Below are 18,669 nucleotides of genomic sequence, written 5' to 3'. Positions count from 1 at the left end.
TACAAATCAGAATATTTAACGTTGTTTCGTCTATACGTGTTGTCCTAAGGAGCATTGATCATGCAGCGACCTCTGACGAACTAAGACAGCAAAAACGAGCTGTACTTAATGCACTATCAAAGATTGTTCAGAATGGGAATGACCAAGCTAATAACCAGCTTGACAGAAACCATCTTCAAGCACTAGTCAACAGTCTTTGGGTAGAGACCCTTTTGCTAGAAGAACTTTTCTGGAATGAAAAAGATAGCACATCTACGGCCGCATTGGAAGATTTATCATCTCCGGACGTTATACCAAATAATGAGACACAATCTTGGACTATTCAACAGCTCTTTGATCACCGGGATAGTATTAATGAGCTCGTTAGTATTGGAATCACTACCCTGGATAACTATCTGACCATTCAGAAATCACAAGGACAAGCGAGCGAAGCAGAAGTAGGTAGAAAGCAAATTGAGTGATCCTGCATAAATTACACACTCCCCCCATCTGCCCCCGCTCCCGCCCCTTTCTTTTTTTTTTATATGTCTAAATATGCATTCTTCTTTTTTGCTGACCGTCTACATAATCCAAATGGCATCAATTATAGTTTCAAGCGGAGAAGAACATAAACCATGAAGCCCTTAATAAGTCTAAAGAAGCGTCTAACCTTGCCATTAATAACATTGCAGTGGCTATCCAGAGTCTTTCACCGCAGATGCAAGAAATGTTTGATAAGGCGTGTGAAGAGCACAGACAGCCCGGAATCCGGTGGAGTACAACGAGTACCGTATTCTCAGAAACTTCAAAGCACAAGACATCCGATGAGTCGACTCTCATGAATGATAGCAAGACATCAGAGGCAAGTTTATAAATAAGGAACAAATCAAAATAGAGTGACAAGCAATGCAAGGCAGGCGTACCTAATGTCAGCCATACTTACTTTCAACATTTCAGCAGGTTAAATCACCAGCTAACACTCTTTCTAAGCCATCAAATACAAAACCTACCATCATAACACAACTCTATCACAATTATGGAATTCACCCAACTACAGAGTCATCTTCTGGGCTGTGGAAAAAAAACATTGTTCTTTCACCAGAGAAAGCAGCGCATGTTCAAACAAGAGACCGCCCGAGTATTCATTTCCCCACTCCAATGAGTGGAACATTGTCAACACCAATAATGAAATCTTCTCAGAAAGGATCTGTAACACACACAAAGGCCCTGTCAATATCTAATGTTGAGCATATGCTGAACATGACCCCCTCAGTCTCAACATCAACGATAGACCAATCTAAAAAGAAGACCCATCGTCCCCGAGGTCTAAGCGTCTCATCGCTTCGAATATCTCTAACCCATCACAGTAATGACAATCTTAATCCTGTATCCGTACCACTCAGTACAATTTCAGCTGAGTCTTTCAGATCTCGTTTATCAGCATCATTACGGTTAAGGAGACCGAACCTAGATCACTCTGACAAAACGAACCATGATACATCAACGAAACATCGGCAGAGTGAGGAAATTACCGTAGGTTCATGGTTTTTCCATAATAATAAACTATACTTGCCGCTCTCGTATTCTTATTTCCTTTGTTGGTCAGATAAGCGAGTCCAGGATTTCTCTAATGTTAAAGCAACAAACTTACCAAGACACCCAAGTAATCCTCAATTCAGAAGGGCAGATCTTGGGTGCTACAACCCGGGCTCTAGTGGAGATCATGACTTTACACAGTACATTACCAGGTAAAATCTGCAATCGGTAGCTTATATCGATGTATTTTATTGAACTATTTGTTTATTTATTTACGGATTTATGTATTTATTTAAATATTCTAAAATTAACTTGAATTTTATTTTATTTATTTTTTTATTTTATTTTTGGTTATGCTTAGATACTATATTTTGTCGAGCTTTTTTCTATAATTTTAGGTTGTTCATGAGCCCTTGTACTCTGGTTGTGTTACTCGGCGAACGATTTCATCTCAAGTCTCCAAAGATAGATGATACCGTTGTCTGGACACAAGAAGAACTATTGTTTTGGGAGACTCGTATAATTTGGCTAATTCGATACCGTGTGTTTAATGTCATCAAGACTTGGCTGGAGGATTTCTTTGATCTTGAGGCTGATTTGCCAGCAAAAGGTGTGTTGATGCAATTTGCCACGGTAGACCTTGCCCTCAATATGCCTGAACATTCTGAACAGTTAATTGAATTAATTAACAGAAAAGTAAGTGCTTTGTCATTGTTCTTTTATCTCATAGCTTATAAATAAAGGGTTTCCGATCTTTAGTTCGATACTCAAGAACATCCCGACGACTCTCCAGAAATAGCTCATGAGCATGGCCGCTCGAGCCCAGAGCCCGATTCTCCACCTACCCCACCACACAATAATTCGAGAAAACGAAAGACTTCCTTTCTGAGTACTTCGATTCTAAACACCTCCAACACCAGTGAGCGCCCATCCTCCCATTCACACTCCCATTCACATTCACATTCGCATTCACCTGCACCGAACCTTGCTCGACCCCTGCGAAATGCCTTAAGAAAGGCTCTCCACACCCAATCCCCGCTACCAAGTGCGACCATCAGCCTTTCTCATATTGATCCTCACGAAGTAGCAAAACAATTAACATTAATGGAAAATTCACTATTCTGTCAAATTCCTCTTAAGGAATTTTTGGCTCCCCAAGAATCCAGGAAGAATCTAGACAATACCACTCACATCAAAGCTATGATACGACGCAGCACTAACCTAGTCTATTGGATATCGAGTACTATTCTTGATGAACCTGATATTAAGAAACGAGCGCAAGTAATCAAGTACTGGATTAAAGTCGGGGACGTAAGTTATTATGATGATGATTAATATTAGATGTATTATAGTAAAATTTATATCATGTATTCAAATACAATTCTGCTTTTATTTACAGTATTGTTTACACTTATCAAATTACAACACACTTATGGCAATTCGGTGTTCTTTAAATTCTTCTGGAATTGCTCGATTGAAACTTACTTGGGAAATCGTTCTTCGGTCAACTAAGCATAAAACAATGCTTGAAACAACTTACCGTGTTGCCGATTCCCAAAGAAATTTCGCTAATTATCGGAAATGTCTCAAGAACGCCACTTCTCCATGCTTACCATTTCTTGGGATTTATCTCAGTGACATTCTATTCCTTGATGAAGGCAATCCAGGGTATCGTGTTTCACACATAAAACCACACCAGCAGTTTGTGAACTTTGATAAATATATTAAGCTGTCCCGTGTGCTCGCCGAAATTAAGCTTTTTCAAGTCCCTTACAAACTCAAACTCATCGAAGATGTCCAACGTTACCTTTTGCACTGTCTGGAAATGGATATCGAAACCGACGAAAGCTTGATTTACACAAAGAGCCTAGAGGTTGAACCTAAATTTGTTGACCCAGCAATCATAGCTTCATAACAGAGAAAGATGCTTACAAGCTTGTCAAAATTGAAAGCTTTTATATCTTTTTGTGCTGGTCCTATTAATGTATTTTTCAAATTTTATATTTTGCTTTATCTAAATACTTTATAAACCTCACGGAATAATTGTAGTAAAACAAGGAAAGAAAAAGCATACACACATATTCATGTAAAATACTATTGGGCCCAAATGAAGCTCGATTTGTATGATATTCAAATCAAATCAAAACAGAAAACAAAAACAAACAACGACGAGCGTAGGAATCATATTATCATATTCTTTTTCACATTTTATTAATTGTTTTTTGTGTATGTATGTGTGTATTTTTTGTATTTTAGCTACACGGGAAGGAACGACTTCCCATAAATTATTAAGAAAATGCAAGCGAATAAACAGTTTAAAAGCATATCCAACAAAAATAGTTTATGTGTGCTTTATAAGAAAAACTGCCGTACATCTGATACACCAAATGATTCACCACACGTAGGGCATCTTCTTTGACGTGTTTCTAACCGTGCATCAATACATTCTTTACAGAAAGTATGCATGCACCTTGCCAGCAGACGTGTTCTGAAGCGAGTACGACAAGCACTACATTTCAGTAAAGCCTGGGTAGTAGTAAATAAATTAGCAAATATAATCCTGTATGTATAAAATAATGGTTCATAGCCTACTCTTAATTCTTCGCACTCTTCCGCAAGTTGCTGTTCGGCAGGGTTGTCTCCTTGAGAAATCATGTCCCATCTACGCTTCATTTTCTCGTAATCTTCATCCACACGTTTCCTAAGCTGTTTTTCTTCATCAAGAGTTCGAACTCTTTCTTTGAGAACCTTTTGCAGCTAATAAATAGCATACATACATGTCCAAATATTAGCTCAATTGAATAGATGTTCTCTATTTTACATACTTCATGAATTTGTGTATCATTACGCTCTAGATTTATTCTATATTCGCTATCTTTTTGTATAAGATCGTCCACTTCAACACGATATCGTTCTACGGTTTTTTCTGCCTTTCTCACACTGGTCTCCTTTTCTTCCTAAGGGCAAAATAAAATAAAATTAAAACCAAATTAAATTAAATTTATAAAAACACCAATAAAGATTTTTGGACTTGATTGTATTCATGCTTACCACTTTAACTTCTAATGCCTTCTCTCGTTCTTCCAATTGGCGAATATGCTCCATCTGTTGTTCGCTCGTTCGTCTTAGAGAGGTAACATTAACCATATGCTTGTCTTTTGTAGCTTTTAAGGAAGCAAATGTTTGTGCATATTTCATTTTCTACACCAGAAAGAGATAAAATAAATATAAAAATAAAAATACATGTTAATGTTAATTTCAATGTTAATGTTAACTTTAAATCAATGATAATTTTTTGTTTTGCTTTATTTACCTCGGCTTGCAATTTCATCTTTTGGTCTCGTCTTTGATTCAAGTTAAGAACCTTTTTAGAACTCTGGTCTTCCAATCTTCCGTATATTGCTGCCACGCGATCGATTTGTTTGAGTAACTGACTTTCATTCTATTTCATTTTACCCGTGTATTAGAATTAGCTTATTTCTTCTGTTATTATCATCAAATCGGTTCCACTTCGAAACTCTTACATTTTCGAAAAAGTCAATCATAAGCTGAAGCTTATCTTTTTCTTCTTTCTTTATATCAAGTTCTGACATCAATTGTTGTATATTTTTCCTGGCATCCGTAGTAGGAAGCGTGTGGTCTTTCCACTCACGAAGCAGTCTTTGCTTGTCCTCTACTTCTTGCCTCAACTCATTCCTAATTTTTTCAAGGGCAGGTTTGTCTAAAGGTTCGTCCGCTTCTCGATCTGATAAAGCTGTTACTATCGCTGTAGAATTTCTATAAACGAATTATACCATTTTTAAATAAATAAGATATAACCCACAGAGCAAGATATAGTCTTACTCCAACTGCGCTTCGATTCTTTTGTAGGTTCCAAGTTCTTCTGCAAATGGTCCTGCCATCTGATCGATTTCTTTCGCCTCTGATATTTGCTTCTGAATAGCTATAATACGTTGCTACCAAACAAAATAACACAATAAATCTCAAAGCTAATCTTACATAATTATAGATAATAATTCTGTTATGGTTTTTTCTTACCTTTTCTCTTTCTGCTGTTGTCATCACATGTTCGTTTATTTCTCTCTCGCGTACTTCTTTTGTACCCTGTTCATTTAACAACATCTGAAAATGGTCTCTTTGACTACGAATACGGGAAAGGTCATTCTCAAGGCGTCGCATTTCTGCCTCCATTGCCATGCTCTGAGACAGTTTTTCCGATTTAACTTGGTCAACGAGTTGTCTTCTTTCCAGTGAGATCGCATCTAATTCACGTTCCATTTGTGTTCGCATTTGTTCGAGGTGATAAATACGTGCTCTATAATGTTCAGTCGAAAGTTGAAGGTTTTTGTAATATTCAGTTTCCATCAGCCGTTCTTCGTCAATCATCGAAAGTTGGGTCTTTAAGCGTTCGGTATCTTCCAATAACATTTCACGTTCGTGTTTAAGATCTTCTAATTCTTTCATACGCGTGTCTACAATCAGTTGATGTTCGGCCAATTGTTGTTTTACTGCTTGATCAGCAATTGATCCTGGCTAGAAACAAGTACATGAATTTACACTCTCAAATAAACCCTTTTTTCTTCTTCTTCTTTTTTACTTTAATATATATTATTTATATCTAATACTGACTTTGTTTGTTTCTGGAGCAATCATCTTTGGTGTATAAGTAGAAACCATCTTTTTCGTGCTTGGTTCAACTGGATCGACTTGTTTTTCTTTGTTTCCACCCAAACCACCATAGTTCAGGGATGCTACAACTTCACTCTTTGATCTATCATATCGTTTTTCTGCTTGCATAAGATTTCCAATTGTTTCTTCTAATTCCTCAATAGTATCTTCTACTTGTTTTCGCATAGACAGAACGCCTTCAGAAGCGTGTTCCGATTGACGTATAATACTCTTCTCTTGTTCCTGAAGTTCGTTTAGCACTCGTTGGTTGCGATCGTAACATATATAAAGATCTTCCATATCATTCTTGATCCATCTTGTCATGAGTGCTTGTTTATCTGACATTTCTAATATATTCATATACAAAAACAATGGGACAATTAATTGAATAAATAAAATGAAATTGGATATATTCACAGCACATATAATATAGATGTGTAAATATATCAGCATGTGCATGTATGCATATATACATATTGATTAAGGATTGATGTCTTGCCTTGGACTGATTTAAATTGGGTTTCGAGTTGATCTGCGCGATCTCTCCAGGTATCAAATTGACCTAGTGCACGTTCAGTGAGAATTCGAGTGGCCTGTTGGACAGTCTGTAGTTGATCTCGCAATGATGACTCGTTTGGCTGATCTTTAGGTAGCTCTGTATATATATTGTGTTAAATGTCGAAAAAGAGAGGGAGAGAGAGAGATAGATCTGCGTAAATATCATGGCGATTTTGAGTCATACCAGGTAAAGTAGAATCAACATTAGCAAGTGATTTTACAAGGATCACCAGCTCATTTTGCATCTAGAATCAAGATACAATCAGATCATTGCTTTCTGCTTTGTTTTTTTGGTTATATGCGTGATGATTCTGATTTGCGTACCAGTCTCCATTGGACACGTATAGCTGCTCTTTTGGAATCGTCGTCATCAGACTTTTGCTCTGTGGACCTAGCTTTTTCTTCTTCAGCTGCAGATTCTTCCTGTTGAATGAATGAGTGATGGCAACAACGGAACCTTGACTACCTTTGATCTTTTCATGCGTTGCAAGAGTGTATCCTTTGACAGACTGCCGTATTCTTCCTAGTAGTGGCGGCAGATACATGTTAATGTGTTCTTTTGGGGGTTTATACCATTAAAAAACGAACTCAAGTTTTCGTACATCAGATTCATTATCAATATTATTTTCAACAGAAGGAGGAATTGTTTGAACAGGAGGTGGTGGTGGTGGTGGTAGTGGTGGGGCAAGTGCAGATGCACTAAGATTGTTAATGCTTGTAAATCGTTTTTTTAACGGTGGTTTTGTGGGGGTCCCTGGCATAGAGACAGGGGCAGAGTTTTCTGCATCTTCAGTCCAACGTCGCTTTTTCTCATGAGCAGACATTATTGATAAGAAGAACAAGAAGGCGTGTCTTTTGCGTTGTGTATAATTTAATCACGTGCATGAAACGCTCACAATGTCTGTGGCGATCAAGGATTGTTGTCTATTGAAGCTGGATATTTTTGTTGGTAAGATCAAATAAGTCTATATCTACACACACACACACACATAAATATATATATATAATGTACGAATATGTTACTCGCGTGTATTGGTTACTCAGAATTGTTGTATCAAAAGTTGTTTATTATTATTATTGTTATTGTTACTATTTTCATTTAAAATCTGCGACACCAAGCATATTTACTTTGTGACAGTAACGACAGCACGAATACTATAATAGATATTTTTTAAATAAATAAGAAATCAAATTACGGTGAGTTGTGTAAATCTCAATTAGTTATAATAAGTCAATCAATTGTCCTTACCAGTCACCAGAATGCATAGCATCAAAAGCCTTGTTGATATCCTTGAAATCAAAGGTATGGGTGACAAATTCATCGACCTTGAGCTTGCCATCAAGATAATCCTGTACGAGACTACCCATCTCAGACTTGCCCTTAACACCACCAAAAGCAGATCCACGCCAGACACGTCCGGTGACGAGCTGGAAGGGACGGGTGCTAATCTCCTGACCAGCAGCAGCGACACCGATAACAATAGACTCACCCCAACCCTTGTGGCATGCCTCAAGAGCAGCACGCATCACATTAACATTACCAGTGCAGTCAAAAGTGTAGTCAAGACCACCATCGGTCATATCTACAAGGACCTGCTGAATAGGTGTATCGGGGTAATCCTTGGGGTTCACAAAATCAGTGGCACCGAACTCGCGAGCAATCTTCTCCTTCTTGGGGTTCACATCAATAGCAATGATACGCCTATACATAAAAAACAAATGTACGCTTTGACTTAGACACCTTATCTACAACAGTCACGCAATAGTCACTTACGAGGCACCGTTGGCCTTGCAACCCTGGGCGACACTCAATCCAACACATCCCATGCCAAAGATGGCAGTCTACCATGATTGCGTTAGTCATCAATACACCCTAAGATAAGTAAACCAAGTCGCTTACAGTAGAGCCCTTGGTAACCTTGGCGGTTCTTGTAGCAGCGCCAAAACCAGTGGTTACACCGCAGCCCAACAAGCACAACTTCTGCAAGCTGGGTTTAGGATCAACCTTGACAAGAGATACATCGGCAACGACTAATTTTTTGTTATTATTGGATATTTAAGTTGACCAGGATTTTCTTTTTTCTTGTTGTTGTTCAATTGCTCTCGGGAATTTTTATTTGAAATAAATGTATCTTACCGGTATACTCGGAGAAGGTTGACGTTCCCATGTAGTGGAAGATAGGCTTACCCTTGCAGGTGAAGCGAGTGGTCTCATCAGGCATTAAACCACGACCCTGTGAATTATCAATAGATCACTGCTGTATTAGTCACCTAAATCAGATCTACAATAAAGGCTTTTTTTTTTTTTTTTTACAAATTTTGTCCAATGAATTTTTTTACCTGGGTAGCTCTGACAGAACCGCAAAGGTTGGTCTTTCCACTAAGACAGAACTTGCACTTCTTGCACTCCGCAGTGTACAAAGGAATAACATGATCTCCAACCTGGAATTCGGTGACACCTTCACCAACAGACTCGACAACACCGCCACCCTCATGTCCCAAGATAACAGGGAAGACACCCTCGGAATCTATGGGCTATTATTTAGTACTCTATTCTTTCACATCAATAAACCAATTATTTTTACTTACCACTTCCAGACAAGGTGTAGGCATCGGTGTGACACCTGAATTATAAGTACATAAACCGAATAAAGGCTTTTTTTTTAGTACGTACATACACATATAGAAACACACCAGAAAGGTGAAAAATGAATTGTAATAGTTGCTTACACGCCAGTGTAGTGGATCTTTACGCGAACTTCGTGGGCCTTTGGGGGAGCAACCTCAATATCCTCAATGGCTGTAATAGAGAATAAGAAGGTTAAATTGCGTTAGAAATAGTATTGATATGTACTTACACAAAGGCTTCTTGGCTTCCCAAGCGACAGCAGCGCGGCAGTGGATGACCTTTGAGACGTGATAGGGCTGTTTAGATATATGTCTTTGTATTGTAGACTTTCTGGTTATCTATTGACATACTTTTCCTTCAGTAGACATTTGAGTAGCTGTAAGCGGATGAAAGATGAATTGTAAGAATCAGTCAACGAAGACGCGCCTTGTGAACAACTCACAACGTCATCTTTGATTTGGAAATATGATTGGCCGAAACAGTCCGAGAAAGAGAAGCCGCGGTTGTTGTTTACAACTTAACTTCTTAATTCTCCAACCCCAGCTTCTTAGATAGTAAAAAATGCATTGACTTTGTTGAAACCACTGTGTATATAGAGATATACAGATCTATTGTTTAACTTCTTTGTTTTTTTTAATTGGTGGGCGAATGTAAGCTACAGTGCCAAAGAGAAAAACATAATTGTTTATATATATTTTTTTATTTGTTCTTCTATAAGGATGACAAAACGGACAGGAGAAGAGAGGGTGAACAGAAAAGGGTGGCATATTAAAGAGTGACGGTCTCATTTTTCTAACTTTTGTATATATGTGTGTGTTTTGTGTGAGTGTGTATACGTGTGAGTGCGTGTTGGTACGTGTGAAACCGTTGATTTTTTTTTTGTTTTGTTTTGTATTGTTTTGTTTTGTTTAAAATTTAAAGCTATTCAAATAAAATAAAATAAAAATTGAGATTTGATTAGATCAAAATATACCATTAAAAAAATAAAAATAAAGTAGTGGTATTATCTTACCTGAGGCATCACAGGTCTGTTGCTCTCGGCAGTGAAGCGAGTGATAGCAATACCAACACCCTCAATCACAGCCAACAAACTACCGCCAACAACAGCAGACACAGTAGCAGCCTTTGCACCGCCACGGGCAGCCAAGACACCACCTGTGAAAGCACCCGAAAGAATCGAGTTCCATGGGTCCTCCTTTTGTCTGATACCCTTGAGACCACAGTCGAATGTAGAGAAAAGACCACCCCAAACAGCGAAGTTACCACCCAGTACAGGTGCGCGTGCCTTCATGGCTGTGACAGCACCAACCAAACGCTCGCCCTATTATAAAGATAATCCAATAATACACAAATGCACGCACGCAATATAATATATTTAAGACAATGATCCTCATTTCATTTCATTTCATTTCATTTCCTTTCATTTTTCCTTTCTTTTCTTCTTCTTCTTCTTTTTTTTTAGGTTCTTGCTTTGACCTCTTTTTCTTGTCGATCCCGTATTCTTTCATTCACAACGCAAACAGTAAAAGCTAAAACTTACCCTTGGGGAGTTCTTGGCTCCTTTGACAGAATGCCAGATACCACCACCAACAGCACCCATAACAAAGGCACCTCCCAAATCATTTAGGATGACCCAGGGACTACATGTCATAAAACAATCACAATGTTCTCCATTAGATACCGCTTCTGTATTTTAGTCTAGAAAAATATATCTAATTACCAGGGATCTCTCGAGTGATCTTGCGAAGAATGGCCCATGACTACTGTGTACAAAAAAAAAAGTGTGGAATGACAAGAGGAACACACACATGGAAAGGTCAGTCAAAGAGCAAAGCCACCTGACTGCTCTTTCTTTCTTTTTTCCCCTTCTTTTGTCCCTTTCTTCTTCTTCTTTTGAACATACATTTCTTGTGTCTGTTTGAATGGACAACCTGTTGAAAGGGGAATTTGGGTTGGAGGTTTCCTCTACTGGTTTTCAAGTCGAATTTCTCATTTGAGCTTGGAAAAAAAATAGACGGACTTTGAAGCCAGACTTCATTGTAGCAGGGCCAAGTTTGAACGCTTAGCTTAAGTGTCAAGTCCGGTGGCGGAGAGACCGGAAGCATGGGTAACCCGGTCCGATAGATTTATTGGTTTATTATATTATTGTTTGCTGCCTTGGATCAAAGAAGAACCCCTCCCATTAACTATATTGGTTATTTTGTATGTAACACACACACACACACACACACATAAATACATATACATGTATCTATTTGTGTATATGTTAAGGTAGTTAAAAGCAAGTATACAAGCAGAATGTTCTTTGAGGCCTCAATGACATGTAGAGCGTTAAGAATATTATATATTATATAAAATCAAACAATGTACAATGGAGTCCCAACCCCTCCTATGTAAACCCTTCCAACCTCGTGTATTTAAATTGAGGGGCTCGACTGGGTAGATTATCTAGCAATTGAATACAAAATAAAGCAAAAAAGAAAAAGAAAACTTGGATAACCCTTTGAGGGACATGTTTGTAAAATGTAAAATGTACATTAGTGATCGCCAAGGAGGTGAAAAAGTATAAGATTCTGCCTTGGATTTTGTAACCCCTTTCTTTTTGGGAAATAGAAAATAAACCTTTTATGTATGCATTTAAAGCATAAAACCAAGTTATCGAATATTCACCTCATGCCTATTTGTGGCTACACACCTTCAAAATACCCATTTGTCTCTGCTTAAACTATAAGATAACTGTAATGCAGGAGACGATAGTTATTGTATGATATGACCATTAAAGTTGCTCTAGACAGACCCAAATGCTACTCTAAAATCATACTGGCATGAGGAGATACTTTATCTCTCTATTCTTAATAGTAGTATTTTGGCCAAAAGAAGATTGGCAAAAATGCCATGTTTTTTTTTTGAGAAATTACTCGGTGTATCAATACTATATATCTATCATAAAGTGTGAATATTAATCAATTCAACACCAAGCCAGGCTTATGCTCACTTTACTAGATAGTCATCTGTATGCCTTTTAATTTAAACGAAAATATCAAACAAATTACATAATGGTCTTTTATTATTATTTTTATTGGTTTTTGTTGAAAATGTTAAATAATGATTTCTTGCATTTCTAAACAAGTAGGATATCTACATCAGACTGATATATAAATCAGAAATAATGCATTTTTTGTATCCCTCTGCCCTCCTCTTCTCTTTCTTTCTTCCTTTTGGTGGCTAATTATTTATGAATTGTATTTTGTTGACTATTTGTACCATTAAAGATTGGCTTATAATATGCAATGTAATCTTGGACAACGGGGGTGATAGATCAAATATTTGTTGGGGGTGTAGATTTTACTGGGATGTAGCTAGTAGATGTAGTATGTAGCCTATGTAGGGTCTCTATCAAGGTTTCTGCTGCGATAACTAATGACTCGGTCTCTGATATTCCGTTCAGAAATCAATGTTTTTCCCAAGGGTGTAACTCTTGTTCCTCAATTATCGCTTATGGATTTTTCAATATATCCTCTTAAACAAAACAAAGGAAATTTGGCTGATTTTATTGACAGCCCTTGTCCTAGTTTCTTATTGTACTTCCTGCAAATATTGCAACACTTTAGGTGATATTGGCAGCCCCCAAGTTTTATCCTACGGACAGACTTCTTAGCCCTGAACTGAAAATCAGTCTCAATTTTTTTATGATACTCTTTTTACAATTTAAATCCAATCATAGTTTGTTTTTTGGATGAGTCAAAATTAAATTCCAAATATTTTGCTTTACTTCTTCAAACTAACTAATGATAATAAGGGGATAATAATATGCTCAAAACTCTTACTTGTAGAACTCAAAGGCACCAGAGAATGGCAAGTCGCACACTTTTCCAACGACTAAACTAGGAATAAAGAGTAATGACTCAGTAAAAAGATAAAGACTTTTCACTAGATTCCTCTATACCAGGTACAATTGACATTCATTCTCTGCTTCTGGAGTGCTCCACAAGCAAGGGTACCCACAACCAAAAGTACAATTGTAAAAGAATTATTAATATTTCTGTTGGAAATCCCAATTCCTGTATTTTTTTTATTATATTTTTATTATTCTGTAAAGTGGTATGTTCACCGTTAACTCTAGCACCATTTACATATAAAAAAAAACTATTAAAATTGAGCAATCGATCCGTGTAAAGAAATACAAATCTGTTAGATTTAAGAACATTAGAATGTCTTAAAATGTCGTAAATGTTGCCTGTCAAAAACAAAAAGTAAAGATTTGCAATCAAATGAACTGATCTGCAAGTCTCTGTTCGTTTCCATTGAAACCCCACCAATATAACCAGTCCAGGCTCTACTAGTCTTTTACGAACCAAATTCCTCTCATTTGTATTGTTTAACTCTGTTACGTTTTTTATTTCCGTGGTTACTTATGTGTTTCGAAGCAATTGATAAAGAACCAATAAATAGCTAACAAAATTCGGTAAAGACTTGTATCCAAAAACCACTAAAACGATCTGAATTGAATGGAGCGAGATTTATTTATTACAATAAAAAAAAATATGCTTAAAGCTGTAAGACGCACAAATTTATATAGTGATTAACATATATATATATATATATGTTAGTCTGAATCATTATTATTATTAGTAGCTTACAGAAACCTCTGTATAGCTTAGCCTCTGTGAAGAGCAGATGATGTATATTGAGTTGAATCGGGTACCAGCACCAGCTGAACCAAATATTATAGTCATGAATATATAAAAGAATTGGTCTGAATGTCTAAAATCTATCAAGTTAAAAAAAAAAGGCTAGTGTGTCTTGTGGCTAAATAATATTCCGGTATAATGTATCAAACATAATCAATAGACACTTTTGAAATTCTGTAATTCAACATAAGTTTTCTTTGTCAATCGAAAACTTGATCTAATTTCAACATTTGATTTTTCTTTAAAAAAAAAAACATCGTATTAATTGTTAATAAATCAGAATTATAATTTAAAATAGAATATGACAAAAAAAAAGTTGAAATGCACATAATCCTTCATGTCAGTTGGTCTTTAAAAAAAAAGAGAGAGTCATTGAGCTCTTGATGAAAAGACATGCGATAGGATGGGTTAATGAGCCAAAGAGCAAAGACAGTCCAAATATTATTTTATTTTATTATAATTATTATTTTTAGAACTTACACAAGTATTCATTCATTATTAAACCCCCCAAAAAAATAAATAATCATAATAATAAAACTGGCCACCTTTTTTTTTTCTGCTAAAATTTTCGTCTAATAATTTTCGTCTACCATATGCCTCGTCATGTTGTCATTATAGGTGCAGGTGTCATGGGCGCCTGCACAGCATACTACCTTACGAAGAACTCAACAGACGTCGAGGTGACCTTGATAGAGAAAACCGACATCGCCTGTGGAGCAAGCGGTAAAGCAGGCGGTTTTCTGGCCTTTGACTGGTACGACAAAGAAGATACCAAGTGACGAGACCGTTATCCGCGTCTTAAAATAAGATACCTTTTTTTGTTAAAAAAAAATCAATAGGAATGATGGAGCAGATATTGGAGAGCTTTCAAGAAAGTCTTTCGAACTACACGCCGAACTTGCACAAGAACTTGGAGGAGAAAAGTTTGGTTATCGTCCGGTGACAGCATATTCAGTACTCATACAAGCTGGCAAAGCAGGAGGGAAACGAATAAACGAAGTTGATTGGCTACTTGACGAGAATGTACGGACAGTAGAATTACTTGGTACCAAGAAGACGGCCGCACAAGTTCACCCTGGCCTTTTCACTCGACACTTGCTTGAAGTGGCTCAAAAAACGGGACGTGTCAAGATAGAATGTGGACAGGGTGTAAGCGAACTGATCTACAAAAACAAGACTGTTACAGGTGTGATTCTAGAAGATCGCCGAGAAATCAAAGCCGATTCAGTGGTAGTGTGTATGGGTCCATGGAGCGGACAATTACCACTAAAGGGTCGTAGCAAGCGTGGGCAGCTTCCGATTACTGGCGCACGCGCACATTCGGTTATCCTTCAACCTGAATACAAGTTTACCGCTCAAGTCCTTTTTACTGCTGTGACTGAAGGGAAAAAATCCCATGAACCAGAGGTCTATCCACGCCCGGATGGCACGGTCTATCTTTGTGGAGCAACTGATAATGAACCTCTTCCAGCATCTGCTGCTAATGTGCCAGTTGACCCTGCTGCAACGACGCTTTTGCAAAATTTGGCAGGCAAGATATCTTTGCAACTATCCACTGACAATGCAACACTCTTGACCGCCCAGGCATGCTATCTCCCTATCTCTCGCGACAACACTCCACTCATTGGCGCCCATCCAGCCTATGATAACCTATATATTGCTACAGGTCATTCTTGCTGGGGAATTCTTAATGCTCCTGCCACTGGTCTAATGATGGCAGAACTATTGGTGGATGGAAAAATAACGTGTCTGAGTCCAAAGACTGCCAAGGCTGTTGATCCCAAAGACCGATGCTAAATTTGATCACTTGGCGTTTTTGGTAACTATCAATGGGTTTTCTATCCGCAGATAATCGGTTTTCTTCTTCTTCTCCTTCTTCTCCTTCTATTTCTGTTATACACACACACACACACACGCATATAAGCGCTGGTTCCGCATCTCGGCCAAGAAAGAGGATATACCACAAAAAAGGGACAAAAAATGAGATAATGAAAGAAAGAAAGAAAGCAAGCAAATAGGCTTAGATTATCTTTATGCTTATTTCAATTTATTCTTACTTATTAATGAGATGTTCAATCATTGATATCTTTAATTCTCGATCAAATTAAGCTACTGTATTGTGATCCATTATACCAGTACTTTTATGAAAGCCTTGTTATCTAATATATTCCAATAATTATAATAACAACAAGCAATCATTTTTACAGCTAGCAGAATCTAAATAAGAATAATAAGAATAATAATAATAATAATAATGAAACTTACATTTGTGTCTACAAGCTTGAATACAACCAAACCATTACAGTTAAAAGCTTGGATTTAAATGACTAGTTATTCCAATACTTTTTTTTGAACCACTCACAAAATGTATTTAATGCATTTATCTATCCTAGCTGCCATTCGATTCATATCTGGACTAAACACTTCTTTGACCAGTCAAACAATACATTTGATTCATTTGATTCATTTGATTCATTTTTCAAAGTATTATGTTGATTGGTTGTGCGGTATTGTATTGTTTTATCGGTTACTTGTCTGACCTATAAAAATGAATATATATATGTTTTATAAAAAATAAAAAATAAAATAAAATAAAAACCTTTCTTTGACATATAACTACACTTGGGCTAAATTATTATTATTTTCTTATAATTTTTATTGGAATAAGATACATCCTAAATTACTTTTTTGCCATACATTTTATATTCTGTTTTTATCTGTGGAGGACAGCCTTTTTTCTTGTTTTTATTGAAAAAGGGAATACGTAAACCATTGGAGCCAAAAGCAGATGATACCGTCAATCCCAAGATTCGGTACCAGGGTCTGCTTCACATCATGCTCCATATCTTCATTATATATAGTTATTTTCGTAAAGCTTCTTTCCGCCGTTTCTTTTCTTTCTTTTTCTCATTTATCATGCATTGGCTGGTCCTTGCTCTATTTCCCCTTCTTATCCACGCACAAGCGTCTGATGAAAACCCATTTCTATGGTAAATATAATCCACAGCATCTCAAGATTTGTTCTAGTCATATGTCTATCTATATACATATACTCACCCATACATTCAATTATTATCTCTAGGCAAGTAACAGTTCAGTACGATATTATAAAGTCAAATATCACCCAGTCCTACGTAGTCGACACTTCTCAAAAACTACACAGCCTTGATTTCCAGACAGTCTATCCACTAAACGACTATTTTGGTCACAATGAGGTACGCCTAAAAGCTACATATACAAATGCAATTCCATTCACTGTCTTTATCTCTAATATGTATATATATATATATATATACGGTTTTACTTATTTGGTTTCTTACTCATGTACACACAGCGATTAGTAATGGACATGGGCGATGCATGTACAAACACAACCCTTGACGACTTGGAACACCGCAACGGAAATACTCCCACAAGCCCATCAATGATGTCTCAGCCGTCCATTGGACTTGTGCAGCGTGGAGGACGTTGTAGCTCTTGGAGAGAAAAGATTAATACTGTTCAAGCTCTGTCAAGCGCCTATCGACTCCAGATTACAGCTGTACTTATTTACGACAACGTGTCCTACAATGACACTGTTATTCAGTCCGACCCTACAACAACAACCGACTATCCAGTCTGGGATCCCGCTACCCTTCCACCCGAACGCAACGTGTCCCAAATGTCCGAAAATGACCTTGATCTCAAAACCACTTTTTTAGCCGTTTATTTTGTACCTTTTTCCTACGGCGCTCGGCTTCTCCAGAGCCTTGAGAGCATATTTTCTGATCAAGCCATCAAACAGCAATACATCCAAGTTACAACATTCCTCGGAGAGACATCTTTTGTCACAGAAGGTGTGGCCACCACAAACACTACGTCCAACCCTCACGATGACAGCAATCGGGATGATATATGGTCTTTATTTTCAGGCACAAGAAGTTACATTATTTATATTGTTGTGGCTATAGCCGTATTGATACTCGGTAAGTTTAATATAAAGAAATTAAAAAAGAAAAAAAAAAAGAAAAGAGGGATAAAGTGGCGTAAAGGTGTATGTGGGTTATTCAATATCTCTTTATGACATCGTTATTTTCATTGACTATGTTTATGTTACTCAAACTCCCCCAATTTCAATTTCTTTAAGGCGTATTTTTCATTCGTTTCTTCATTGTAAATCGTATCAGGAGACAGTCTGGTAGTGTAACTAGACAACTTGAGGAAAGTCCCCAGGTTACTTTGGCTATTATCCCAATTGGTTCCGAGACTGAGAGACCACCGGGAACTACAATTTCCGAGAAGAAGCTCGAGAAAATGAGTCCTATTCAAGCCTATTCGAATGAAAAGCTTTCAAACCCTGAAGATACTTTGTGTATCATTTGCCTCGATGACTTTACTGATCTATCTTCCGTGCGTACCTTACCGTGCGGCCACATCTTTTGCGTTCCATGTATTGGTAAGACCTTTTTTTTTCTTCTTCTTCTTTTTGAATGGTTTATATGATGTATTATGTTTCTAAGCAATTTTTTCTTTTTTAAAAAAAATTAACAAATTAGATCGTTGGTTGACAAAAAAGTCTGGTGTTTGCCCAGTTTGTAAATTCGATTGTGCAAAAGCAACTGACCATAT

General features: G+C 37.1%; 5 protein-coding genes across 5 annotated transcripts in view; 3 read left to right on the top strand and 2 right to left on the bottom strand.

Annotated features, from left to right (window-relative positions):
* Positions 1-2,667: 2,667 nt before the first annotated feature.
* Positions 2,668-3,549, top strand: PHYBLDRAFT_158496 (hypothetical protein). Its single transcript, XM_018433798.1, has 2 exons — positions 2,668-2,826; positions 2,915-3,549. Exons 1-2 carry the CDS (start codon positions 2,716-2,718, stop codon positions 3,428-3,430), a joined length of 627 nt encoding a protein of 208 aa, XP_018292761.1. The 5' UTR covers positions 2,668-2,715; the 3' UTR covers positions 3,431-3,549.
* A 4,238-nt stretch (positions 3,550-7,787) lies between these two features.
* PHYBLDRAFT_28972 (hypothetical protein) lies at positions 7,788-9,756 on the bottom strand. The gene is made up of 10 exons (XM_018439934.1): positions 9,721-9,756; positions 9,600-9,648; positions 9,472-9,541; positions 9,331-9,365; positions 9,082-9,269; positions 8,879-8,975; positions 8,642-8,772; positions 8,516-8,583; positions 7,991-8,443; positions 7,788-7,896 (listed from the first exon to the last, which is right to left on the bottom strand). Exons 1-10 carry the CDS (start codon positions 9,736-9,738, stop codon positions 7,866-7,868), a joined length of 1,140 nt encoding a protein of 379 aa, XP_018292760.1. The 5' UTR covers positions 9,739-9,756; the 3' UTR covers positions 7,788-7,865.
* Positions 9,757-10,057: 301 nt separating this feature from the next.
* Positions 10,058-11,287, bottom strand: NDUFA11_2 (NADH dehydrogenase 1 alpha subcomplex subunit 11 NDUFA11). Its single transcript, XM_018428969.1, has 5 exons — positions 11,274-11,287; positions 11,091-11,133; positions 10,911-11,010; positions 10,383-10,691; positions 10,058-10,291 (listed from the first exon to the last, which is right to left on the bottom strand). The coding sequence occupies exons 2-5, from the start codon at positions 11,126-11,128 to the stop codon at positions 10,286-10,288; spliced, it is 453 nt and encodes a 150-aa protein (XP_018292759.1). The 5' UTR covers positions 11,129-11,133; positions 11,274-11,287; the 3' UTR covers positions 10,058-10,285.
* A 3,373-nt stretch (positions 11,288-14,660) lies between these two features.
* On the top strand, positions 14,661-15,807 carry PHYBLDRAFT_89728 (hypothetical protein; the record flags this gene model as incomplete). Its single annotated transcript, XM_018443732.1, has 2 exons — positions 14,661-14,815; positions 14,901-15,807. Coding segments are annotated over 2 exons (1,062 nt in total), but the record flags the coding sequence as incomplete, so codon positions are not given.
* A 1,170-nt stretch (positions 15,808-16,977) lies between these two features.
* The window catches only part of PHYBLDRAFT_61229 (hypothetical protein), a gene marked incomplete at both ends in the record, with an annotated part of 1,765 nt that continues 73 nt past the window's right edge, over positions 16,978-18,669 (top strand). Inside the window, 5 exons of the mRNA XM_018440773.1 lie at positions 16,978-17,051; positions 17,144-17,276; positions 17,396-18,026; positions 18,188-18,496; positions 18,597-18,669. The exon at positions 18,597-18,669 is cut by the window's right edge and continues 73 nt beyond it. Of these exons, the coding sequence (XP_018292757.1) occupies positions 16,978-17,051; positions 17,144-17,276; positions 17,396-18,026; positions 18,188-18,496; positions 18,597-18,669 (1,220 nt within the window). The remainder of the gene's footprint in view (positions 17,052-17,143; positions 17,277-17,395; positions 18,027-18,187; positions 18,497-18,596) is intronic.

Source organism: Phycomyces blakesleeanus, assembly GCF_001638985.1.
Source record: "Phycomyces blakesleeanus NRRL 1555(-) unplaced genomic scaffold PHYBLscaffold_8, whole genome shotgun sequence".
Classification (NCBI taxonomy): Eukaryota; Fungi; Mucoromycota; class Mucoromycetes; order Mucorales; family Phycomycetaceae; genus Phycomyces; species Phycomyces blakesleeanus.
Note: the sequence above shows the minus strand (reverse complement) of the source record. Positions and strands in the feature narration are given on the sequence as shown.

Excerpts from the sequence above, each read along its gene's own strand:
- PHYBLDRAFT_158496 (XM_018433798.1), top strand. The coding sequence starts at position 2,716 with ATGATACGACGCAGCACTAACCTAGTCTATTGGATATCGAGTACTATT. Across the intron at positions 2,827-2,914 it reads ACTGGATTAAAGTCGGGGAC|TATTGTTTACACTTATCAAA; the intron begins GTAAGTTATTAT and ends TTTTATTTACAG.
- PHYBLDRAFT_28972 (XM_018439934.1), bottom strand. Across the intron at positions 8,584-8,641 it reads AGGTTACCAAGGGCTCTACT|ACTGCCATCTTTGGCATGGG; the intron begins GTAAGCGACTTG and ends CAATCATGGTAG. Across the intron at positions 8,444-8,515 it reads TGCAAGGCCAACGGTGCCTC|GCGTATCATTGCTATTGATG; the intron begins GTAAGTGACTAT and ends TTTTATGTATAG.
- NDUFA11_2 (XM_018428969.1), bottom strand. The coding sequence starts at position 11,128 with ATGGGCCATTCTTCGCAAGATCACTCGAGAGATCCCTG. Across the intron at positions 11,011-11,090 it reads GATCACTCGAGAGATCCCTG|TCCCTGGGTCATCCTAAATG; the intron begins GTAATTAGATAT and ends TATGACATGTAG. Across the intron at positions 10,692-10,910 it reads GAGCCAAGAACTCCCCAAGG|GGCGAGCGTTTGGTTGGTGC; the intron begins GTAAGTTTTAGC and ends TCTTTATAATAG.